Raw genomic sequence first — 11,819 nt, 5'->3', positions numbered from 1 at the left:
GATTCCCCTTTTATGTTCAACAGACTGTATCACAATACGAGTATTATGTCATATGTTGTCTGTTACAAGTGTGCAGCAGTTTTAAATGTTAACATGTATCACAGAGTGCAGCTAAAGCATCAACACAAACAGTATTCTTACAGTCAAAAATAATGTAATGTAACAGTAATGTAATCCTAACCCTTTTCCAGTACTATACTAATAATTATTAAAACTTACCACTCTTATTTAAAGTCAACATAATGGTTAGGGGAGAAACTACAAACAGTTTGTGACATTGTGTGAATGATACTGTGAGTCCCTCCGTACTGAACTGTAACTCTGCTTCTGCTTCTTCTAAACGAGAGTCTGTGGCCGCCCACAGCAGCAGACTGACGTCATCGTCAAAGACATCATCGTCAAAGAAACCAGTTACTGGAATCATGAATATGAATATGAATCATATATTCAACATATTTTACATCGTTTAGTGTAATGCTTTGTTGTCCCCTCCTGTTCTGTAAAATACTGATGCTTGGCTAAATCAACCTTTAGCATCTGTATGGAACGCACAGCTTGACCGCGGCGCTGTGAGATGACGGAGCATTAAGAGCGACAACGGTTGTAGTGGGAATTGTCCAAAGAGGCCCTAAGGCCGGACTAATCTGACCCGTTATTTAATTCCCGCGCCTTCTTTTATTGGATTTACGTTCACCATACACAAGGACCAATCGGAGACGATGAGTTCAGTCAGCCAAGTTTACTGAGTCCAGCATAAGAGTTACAACACAGCTGTTGGTTCACAACACAGAGACTAAGTTTCCCTAGCGACAGACATGTCAGAGCTCGGTCCAACAAGTTGTCCTCCGAAATGAGCGCCAATCTATTCTCTCCCTCTCCTTGTCTGTCTGGTACACAATGCACATTTATGCCATATAAGTCCTAAACTAACTTCCTCTTCCTCAATGACTACACGCAGCTCTTTTGACATGAGCACAAACAATTTTAACTATCAATATTCTACACAGTTTACGCTAATTTGTGTGCTTGCATTAAATTATATAGTGTACTCACAGTTACTCGCAACAAAAAAAGAGACAGCCGGTGAAGTGATCCCTACTGGTGCTAACTTAGCCATGCTAACACATGCAACTTCCTAACGTTACCAAAGGACCAATCAACCTGGCGAGCCATGGCTGACCGCAAGTTTGACTTACTCATAATGGAAACATGAAATTTTACTTTGGCAAAGCAACCCTGTAGCATAAATTGTTGAATTGGGACACAGCTCATGTTATCTACAGGTCGCTCTGCAATGTGTGGTATGTTACATTATGGAATATTCTAGTCTAACGTTACCATCGATAGCTTCAAGGTTATGAAATATTGGACAGTAAGATGATTCCTACTTCATTAAGAACTGACATGCAATCATAATGTGTAATGTACAGTGTATAGGCAAGCTACTTTTTGTACATCACCTTGTAGATCACAACATATTTTCTATCTACTAAACTTAGACAAAGTCTTTATGGAAGAAAGGCTATATTTTATTTAATTTTTATATATAACGAGGTCTGGTAAGTAGAACCGAAAATCTCCCTCCTGCCGAAATTCTGTGACCTGGGTACAGATGACTGCGACCTTGCTGTATTTTAGCGGTTGTTTTAGTGACGTTAAGCCGAGAAAGGTTGGCTTTCAGTCGGGCCAGAGGACCGCAAGGTCTCTGTCTTCTTAACGGTTGTTGCAGTGTTGTTAAGCCCAGAAAGGGTGGCTGTCAGTCTGGCACAGAGCTCTGCAAGGTAGCTGTCTTTTAGCGGTTGTTTCAGTGATGTTAAAGGAGAACTCCGAGCAATTTTAACGTTAATCTTGATCGCTATACGTATGTGAGTACTGTCGATAGCAAAAAAAATGAGCCGAATCGGTGCTAGCTACATGGAGCTGCTGCAGCTAAAGCCGAGAGCTCCCACTTAGCTAAAACGGCAGTTTTGAGGGTATAAGGTAAAGAGTGCCTTTGTGCCTCTTAACAGACACAAAATGCAATTAAAATGTCTGTGCAACATGAACAAGACCCTTACATGACAATGAGATGCGTTTTCAACTCAGACATTGTTTAAATTCACCTACCCTGTTAGCTGCTAGCTGCCGTCTGGGATGAGTGAGTGTGTTCAGCCCGGCTTGGGTAATAATCAACAAGCAGCAGTTCCCTGTGTATTTGTAGCATATATATCCATTTTGTGTGCGATCCATCTCGCGTTGCTGAATAGTAGTCTCTGCAGTGGCGAACAGTGTGTTAGTTGCCTTAGCCGGGCTAGCAGGACCGACCGGCATCCTTCTACTTCCTCCCCGCTTTCCCTGCCTGCCGCGGCCGACAACAATCCACGGACGCCTGCTGGTCTGGTGGATGTCCTCCAGAGTACAGTTCATGCTTTCGCGGTGAAATATTTGCGGCGAAAAAAGTTTATTTCCCCCTCAAAAATAGGTGATTGAGCACTCCGACGATCATCACCAGTTATTTGGTGTCGAGGACGGACCAGTTGAGGGGAGTGTTGGACTAGACGATGTAGGCTTTTCTGGAGACGGATTTGTGATATTGGTAGAAGACATGCTCTGTAATAAAATATAATTAAGAACTAAGTTGCCGCTCAGAGCCTGTCTAACTCTTGCCTTCTGTCCAGGTAGACTGGGAAGATAAAGTCATGATAAACGCGGTAAATGATCGAAATTAAAACTGGCTCGGTAATTCCCCATAGTTTCTTTCTCTCTTCAAGCCCCAAATCTGAAGAAAAAAACAACAGCCACAACATAGCCAGGGCTTAATTTGAGCCGGAACATGTTCCGGCACCTCCGATGTTGGATCTGGAACCTTTTCTATTGGATCCGGCACCTCCTGTGTCACTATGAAAAATGAATCGCCTAAATGAAAAAAAATAAAAAATACTGTTTGTGTAGTATTCAGTGTTGTTATCTGTCTTGTTAGTCTTCATTCCCCATTGAAGTTCCACAAAAATCTTGTGTTTGCATTTTCGATGCGTTTTGAGGTGAATTTTCAGGGTAAGACAGAGGAGGGAGAGGGACGGAGGGAGGGGAGGCACTTCAACAGCGCGGCGCTGCACTTCAAGTGACACAAGCGCTTGTGCTGGTTGAGATTGCTGTTATAGCCTCATTTCACTCAGGGGAAAAATGTCAAAAAGACAACAAAGTTTGCTTAACTTTTTCAAATACGCTGGCCAGTCGGATCCCAAACAAGCAAAAACCGTTTCTGCCGATCAAGAATGTGGAGACCACGGTGTTTTTTTTTGGTTAATTTAATATAGATAATTGCTGCTTGTGAAAACGATTGTTGCAGTGTATTTTTATTTTTTTATTTTTTACATTTCGCACCCATGCAGTGCATGTTCTGAAATAAAAATAAACATTGCCCTGGTGTACACACAGCGTTGTTTAGGTTTTTTAGTCAGAGAAGCTACGTAGGCAGTGTAATTATTTTTTTTTTTCGTTACCTCCAACCCCCGTTTTCCAGTCCACCCCCCCTCCCACTTTACAAATTAAGCACTGAACATAGCTTAGTGGCAATGTTAGCTTACCAGCTGATTAATTCCATGCTCAATGGACAATTCCAAATAACTTTCAAAATATCAACAAATAAATTCTTGGCTGAGAAAGCTAAAGTTTAAAGTGGTGATAGAATGATTATATAGGGTATTTTACACTGTTCCTTAAGGTCTCCTAATAGGGTATGTAACATTGGTTGGGCTGAAATTGTTCAAATGCTATTTTATGGGCCCTTAACTACCCTGTGAATATGGCTCTATTTGGAACAAGAGCTTTTCTTCCAAATATGGTATGCTCATGAATATTTAGATGAGCTGCGCGCTGATTGGTTTGAGCGAACCACATAGAAACACAGTGGAGACGAGACAGCAGGTCTCATATTTCAGACACTGCAAAGTTATACATTGTTTGTTGGGCTATTTCGTTATTAAATTCACTTCTGAGACTTTTTTAAGCAAGAAATCAACTATATAACGCTCAAATATGGGCCGTTTTACGAAAATTGATGGCTAATTGCAAACTTGGTAAGACATGTCGGACTTTAGCTAGGAGCTCCACACAGTCTGACGAGAAAGCGGCAACCTGAACCTCCATACCCAGTGAAAGTCACCGTTTCTCGGGTTTGGGAGCTGGCTGACTGCCAGCTGCCGGCATAACTAGAGTAGCTATATTTAGGGCCCGAGCGCCGACAGCGGCGAAGGCCCTATTGAAACTGAAGGAATTATTAGGGCCCGAGCACGAAAGTGCAAGGCCCCAACGGTGCCTTGCACTGAAAGTGCGAAGGAACCTATTGTTTTTCATAAGATTATTTTTACTAATTCCTCGTTGCATTTTTGAGAGGGTTAGCATGCACGAAAACTGTCACAACTGGTGAACATTGCAAATATTCAAAAAAATTACACATATCCACCACTAGGTGGCGCTATTGCAGTAAAAAAAGCGTTTGGCCCTATAAGTCCCAAACCGTACATCTCACATTCAAAAACCATATTCCCTGGAACCAGCTGAATCTCCTGATATAGGCCACGCCCATTTCCGCCTAGACTTTTATACGTGAAAAATCGCGATTTATCGAAAACCTACTTTGCCGAACTCCTCCTAGGCCGTGCGACCGATCTGCACGAAACTTGGCAGGTAGCATCTCCAGACGGACCTGACAAAATGTTATGCAAAGAATTTTTATAGGATAAAAATTGCACATATTACGCATTAAGAAATTTGTGTAGCTAAGTATGAAAACGCCAACTTTGCCATATCTCGACCAAAACAATTGCTATCAACGCAAAACTTAAGATTCTTGTTTGCCATGACCCTCTGGAGGTGCACCACACATTTTACGAAAATTGGCCACTAGGGGGCGCTACAAGTACATAAAGTTTATACCTCATGAACGGCTAATCCGATTTTTACAAAATTTGTTGGGTACCATCTAGGGCCACTCATGAGGCCACCCCTACAGTAAGGTACTGATTGGTCAAAGTGGGCGTGGCCTATGGGACCCTAATTCGTTTTAGCCATTGGGCACATTTTTGACGGCCTCAATATATACGAAAACTCACAAAAATTGGCGCCCACATAAACACCTGGGAGCTTTGCAAGACTGTACAGCGATTTGGCCCAAACCTGTAAGTGGGCTCCATAGCGCCCCCTAATGCCTGGAAGGCCTTAACTTGGACATAGTTGCTTCGATCTTCACCTCATTTAATACCCATATTGCTCTAATCATTGCGAACATATTTCCCATTTACCTTCATTAGCTCCGCCCAACCGGAAGGCGGCCATTTTTAATTATGCATTTTTCATGTGGTTTACATTCTTTCGAACTCGTCCTAGGCCGTGATTTCAATCTTCTTGAATCTTTGCAGGTAGTATCTGTTGACCCTCATGACGAAAAGTTATCCAGACAATTTTGATAGTTGAAAAAATGCGCAAGTTACAGCAACTTCCTGTCTAAACAGGAATTTGCGTTATCTTGGCACAATTATTCCGATTGCCCCGAAACTTGACAAGGTTGTTCAACATTGGCGGTTTAGCATCTGTGCCAAACTTGGCATCAATCGGCCATTAGATGGCGCTGTTTTAATTTTTTTTAATTAATCAGTAAAATATTGATATATGGGAAACCTACTCTGTCTAACTACTCCTGGGGCGTGAGTCCGATCTGCACGAAAACTGGCATATAGACTCGGAGGACCCTCGTGACAAAAAGTTATCAAAAGAATTTTAATAGCTAAAACAATGCGCAAGTTACAGAGGACCAACTACCTTTAGGTGGGTGTCGAAACAGGAACGGTTGTATCTTACCAAGATTTATTAGAACTGGAAATTAGATGGCGCTGTTAGAATTTTTCTTATTAATTAGCCACAGCGTGATATATGGGAAACATACTTGGTCTAACTCCTCCTGGGCCGTGAGTCCAATTTGCATGAAAACTTGGATATAGACTCGGTGGACCCTCGTGACTAAAAGTTATCAAAAGAATTTTGATAGCTAAAACAGTGCGCAAGTTATGGAGGAACAACTTCCTGTAGGTGGCTGTTAAAACATGAACGGTTGTATCTTGGCAAAAGATATTCCGATTTACATGAAACTTAGAATGTGTGGTCTACATGTGATGTTGCGTCTAGCCAATACCCCCGACTGCAAGAAGGCGAGGGCCCGTTCATCGCTGCTTGCAACTTTAATTAGGGCCCGAGCGCCGACAGTGGCAAAGGCCCTATTGAAACTGGAATTATTAGGGCCCGAGCGCCGACAGCGGTGAAGGCCCTATTGAAACTGAAGGAATTATTAGGGCCCGAGCGCCGACAGCGGCGAAGGCCCTATTGAAACTGAAGGAATTATTATTCTTTTTCCCGGCAAATGAATTGGCTTTTTGAGGGGCTTAACATATTCAAAAACTCACCAAATTTGGCGGTCGCATCAAGTCTGGTGAAGATTTACGTATTTTAAGGGTTTCGGGAATAGGCGCTCAAAAATGCCTCGCTAGCGCCCCCTACAAAGTTAAAAAAATTGAGCCCCTGCAGTGCGTTTAACGTAGACTCACGTAATTTGGTACACATGTGTATCAAGTCAGGACGCACACAAAACGTCATTGGAGCCATATCCTAAACCCAACAGGAAGTCCGCCATTTCGAATTGAAAGTTCGAAATTCCACGTCGTACTTTAACGAACTCCTCCTAGAGATTTCATCCGATCAACTTCAAATTCGGTCTGTGCCATCGTAAGACATTAAAGATGAAAAGTTGTTAAAAGAAAAACTTTTCGTCATAGGGCGTGGCTGTGGCGGGGCGGCCATTTTGTGCGTTTCGCCGCCGAAACAGGAAGTGGGTGTAACTCAAGTGTACATTGTCCAATTGGCTCGAAACTTTTCAGGATTCATAAGAGTCCAACCCTGAGGACAAATAAAGGCCGGTATTTACTTAAAGTCATAGCGCCCCCTAGTGGCAACAGGAAGTAGGCCCAAAAGACAAGGTGCTATACTTTAACGAACTCCTCCTAGAGATTTCATCCGATGGACTTCAAACTTGATCTGTATCATCCCAACACCTTAAAGATGAAAAGTTATTAAAAGAAAAACTTTTCGTCAGACGGTGTGGGCGTGGCGTGGCGGCCATTTTGAGTGTTTAGCGATGAACAAAGAAGTTGTTGTAACTTGAGTGTACGTTGTCGTATCTGCCCGAAAATTCTCACGATTAACAAGGGTCCAGGCCTGAGGACACCTACAGGCCAAATTTGACTTTTGGTCATAGCGCCCCCCGCTGGCAACAGGAAATGCACCTTATATGACAAACATCATCTGATTTACATGAAACTTAGAATGTGTGGTCTACATGTGATAATGAGCTGGCCCCTATGATATAACCACGCCCACTTACTCAGGCCACGCCCCTTTCATAACATTTGAACCGTTTAAGGTAGAGTCTTGTGTGAGGTGTCATTGAACTCAGCAGAGAGTTGCTTCTTCATTGGTGATGGTTTGGCCCGCCCCCTATGCGTCAGCCACGCCCCCTTTCACAGCTAATGAACTGTATGGCGTAGAGTCTTGTGTGAGGTGTCATTGAACTCAGCAGAGAGTTGCTTCTTCATTGGTGATGGTTTGGCCCGCCCCCTATGTTTAAGCCACGCCCCCTTTCATGAATGCTGATCCATCTAAGGTAGAGTCCTGTGTGAGGTGTCATTGAACTCAGCAGAGAGTTGCTTCTTCATTGGTGATGGTTTGGTCCGCCCCCTATGCTTAAGCCACGCCCCCTTTCATAACATTTGAACGATTTAAGGTTGACCATTGTGTGAGGTATCAATGAAATCAGCAGAGAGTTCCTTCTTCATTGGTGATGTTTTGGCCCGCCCCCTATACTTAAGCCACGCCCCCTTTCATAACATTTGAACGATTTAAGGTTGACCATTGTGTGAGGTATCAATGAACTCAGCAGAGAGTTCCTTCTTCATTGGTGATGTTTTGGCCCGCCCCCTATACTTAAGCCACGCCCCCTTTCATAACATTTGAACGATTTAAGGTTGACCATTGTGTGAGGTATCAATGAACTCAGCAGAGAGTTCCTTCTTCATTGGTGATGGTTTGGCCTGCCCCCTATGCTTAAGCCACGCCCCCTTTCATAACATTTGAACGATTTAAGGTTGACCATTGTGTGAGGTATCAATGAACTCAGCAGAGAGTTCCTTCTTCATTGGTGATGTTTTGGCCCGCCCCCTATACTTAAGCCACGCCCCCTTTCATAACATTTGAACGATTTAAGGTTGACCATTGTGTGAGGTATCAATGAACTCAGCAGAGAGTTCCTTCTTCATTGGTGATGGTTTGGCCCGCCCCCTATGTTCAAGCCACGCCCCCTTTCATAAATGCTGACCCATCTAAGGTAGGGTCTTGTGTGAGGTATCATTAAACGGAGCAGGGAGTTCCCTTTTCATTGGTGACGATTTGCAGTGTCTGAGTGCCGCGCAAATGCATGGTCGCAAGGAGCGGCGACCGCCGGTAACCCCGACGCGCGCAGAGGAGCGAGGGCCCGTCTATCACTGCTTGCAGCTTTAATTACAGTTTGAATTTCGTCACGCCACTTATAGAACATATACCTAACAATGTTGTCCAATTTCAATTTAATGCATTTTTGTTAACATTAGGGATTTTGTTAGCTGCTACTGTCCCTTAAATCCTATGGGTAAAGATCGCAGCTAGCTGCAGGCCCTGGAGCTCCATCAGGGCCTTGGCATTTTGTAGTCCAGTAACCCAGTAACCGGTGACTTTGCGTGGGTATGGAGTGCCGCTGGCTTCCCTTTGTGACGGAGATCCAGCTCGCTCACAGCGAGTCTATGAAGTAGGACACTCCGGGTGGCGAGGCAGCAGCAGCTGCTGTCACGTAGCCTGCTGAGCTCCTGCTGAACTGCGACACACAGTCACAGAATCAACAAACAAAAAAAAGTTAACAAAATTTGCAAACAGCCATACATTTTCATAAAACGGCCCATATTTGACCTCTATATAGTTGATTTCTCGCATAAAAAAAGACTCAGAAGTGAAGCTAGGTCATGCAATTAAATAGCAGACCTCTGGAGATCTGTATGACCTAGCTAGATTCAGAAGACTAAGCTGACCTCAGGTTATTGGTGTAGCCTATGCAAATTTTGGGGCGTGACCAAGACTAGGAGTTGAGATCATGACGTCATCATCTAGCTTTGTTGAGATTTGCCCGTTTTCAGCGGCAGTTTCAAAATGTGAGATTTGCACAGGATACCACCTTTACCATGGAATCATTAATAGATTTTGTTTTACCATTAGCTGTTCATGTTAGCTGTGCTGTCAGACATACAGGGTATATTTACATCTTTTGGGTGACATGGAAGCTGTAATTACAGCGTCACATCTCTCTCTCTTTGAAAGTCTGTGCTAAGTGGCTGTCCATATTGGTAATTTTTAAAATCTAAAATGTGAATGTAATTTCAACAGCAGCACAACCTTACTGCATAATAGTTGTCTTATCTGATGCCATCACTAGGCTGATTTAAGAATTGAATTTAGGCTGCTATATTTAACAGTGAGTTCATTTCATTCAGGTGTAAGGATGGTGGATCAGGAAAGACAGGGGAAGGCAACAGGTAGGTCTAACATTAGGTGGAAGTATAAGGGGAGCCATGTGATACCAATAGATTAATTTCTTATTATTATTAATATGGAAAAACTAATATGCGAAATCTATTACATGTTTGTTTGACAATGTGTCTTAGTGGAGAAGAATATAGGCAAGGAGTGAATGAGACAGACATGACATCAAGTAGAGATGAGACCAGTGATGACATCAGGTAGGAGTTCTATTACTGTAGTTAGACCACACAAATATATATATACATACATTATTTGTAATTATGGTAGGCTTACTAGTGGCTGAACCTTTATTATTTAAAGCCCATACATGATACACTTATTTATTTATTTGTATTTTATGGGGAGGGGGCGCCAAAATTGTTGCTGCATATCCCTCTGACACTGGGTAGTTGCGCCTCTGTATGTTCATGACAAAAAATTCAAGTTTTCTTTTAACTTCAAATTTGAATTCTAATGTCATGACTCATGTACCTCTTCAGTAGGACTGGTTATTGTTCAAAAATGATACCAGTTCCTTTGAAACCAATTTTACAAAATCCTTTTTAACAAAAACAAAATCACAACAACCTCCAAAAAATAGCACTTGAAAGCCATTAGTAAACTGTACACTGCCATAAGTATATGTTCACATAGAAAATCTGCAGGAAACAAAAAGGAGCAGAAACAGTGTGAATGTCAATTTATAATAAAACCAGTACATCAAGCACCATGAAAGCAAGTGAAACAATAAATCCATTAACTAACATCAGGTGGAGTGTAATATTATTAGAGGGTAAATGATAATCTAAAGAGGTAAGTTTTAATGGTTTTGATGAGTCATTTGCATGTGTCCAGGTCAGTAGAGTTACAGATGTGTATGCGTAGGGAGTTCCTAGTTTCTACATAATTTTCCTACAAATTCATTCACGGGTTCACCAACCAGCAAGATACTTTTAAACATCAGTTTATGTTTTACCAAAGATAAGATTTTTACATAAGCTACGTATTTTAGACATTTGCAGTCCATATATTAAAGGGTTGAAGATCGGTTGGCAGGTCAGAAAGTACAATGACAAAATAATCCGCAACATCATGGGTACACTGCTCATATCAAACCTGCTCTGCACTATTTCAAAGAAACCCCCAAAAGAAAAGTTGAGCAGAGAAGCAAGGTGAGGTGTGCAGGTACTGACAGCTTTCTGTCTGGTCTGTTTAGAACCAGAAAAACAAACTTTAAGGATCTTAACGTAGGTGTAAAGGATTAAAATGAGAGGACCAAAGATTACAAGACAAGTGCAAATGAGTCCATAAATGTTGTTCACTGTGGTGTCAGAACAGGCCAGTTTGACAACAGAATAGTTGTTACAGTAAACTTTGTTAATGATGTTCCCACACAGCTGTAAAGGAGCACTTAAAGATATCAAGACAGCAACTCCAACAAATGGGTATAACCATGTTAGAGCAACAAGCACGGTAACCTTGTTATATGTCATACGTGTGTTATATTGCAGAGGATAACAGATAGCAAGATATCTGTCATAAGACAGAATGGATAAATTATGAAATTGTATAGTTGCATATGCATTCAAACAATAAATCTGTATAAAACAAAAATGAGCAGAAACAATGTGAATGTCAGAGAGGATCTGAACCAGAAGGAATGGAAACAACCCTGTACTACCAAACAGTTCATTTACAAACAGGCTGCACAGAAAAAGGTACATAGGTTCATGTAAGCTTCTGTTCATGCAGATAACCACAATCAACAAAAGATTGGCACAAACAATTAAAGCATAAAAACACATAATGATCAGAAAAAATAAGTATTTAAAGAGTCCAATATCAAAGTATGCACCAAAAGTGAAATATGAAACATATGAAGAGTTTATCATAATTCTCCTTTTGGTTCAAAATACTGTATCACAATATGAGTATTATGTCACGTGTTGTCTGTTACAAGTGTGCAACTGTTTAAATATTAACATGTATCACAGAGTGCAGCTAAAGCATCAACACAAACAGTATTCTTACAGTCAACAAATGAGTGAGGAATCGTGTGACAAACATCTTACAACTTACCACTCTTATTTAAAGACAACATAATGGTTAGGGGAGAAACTACAAACAGTTTGTGATGTTGTGTGAATGATACTGTGTGTCCCTCCGTACTGAACTGTAACTCTGCTTCT

The 11,819-nt window shown here is 41.7% G+C and overlaps 1 protein-coding gene across 1 annotated transcript; it reads right to left on the bottom strand.

Annotated features, from left to right (window-relative positions):
- Positions 1 to 10,595: 10,595 nt before the first annotated feature.
- LOC116055569 (olfactory receptor 2A12-like) lies at positions 10,596 to 11,522 on the bottom strand. Its single transcript, XM_031307578.1, has one exon. It carries the CDS (start codon positions 11,520 to 11,522, stop codon positions 10,596 to 10,598), a length of 927 nt encoding a protein of 308 aa, XP_031163438.1.
- Between the last annotated feature and the right edge of the window lie 297 nt (positions 11,523 to 11,819).

Source organism: Sander lucioperca, chromosome 5 (assembly GCF_008315115.2).
Source record: "Sander lucioperca isolate FBNREF2018 chromosome 5, SLUC_FBN_1.2, whole genome shotgun sequence".
Classification (NCBI taxonomy): Eukaryota; Metazoa; Chordata; class Actinopteri; order Perciformes; family Percidae; genus Sander; species Sander lucioperca.
This window is presented reverse-complemented; position numbering and strand designations above follow the sequence as displayed.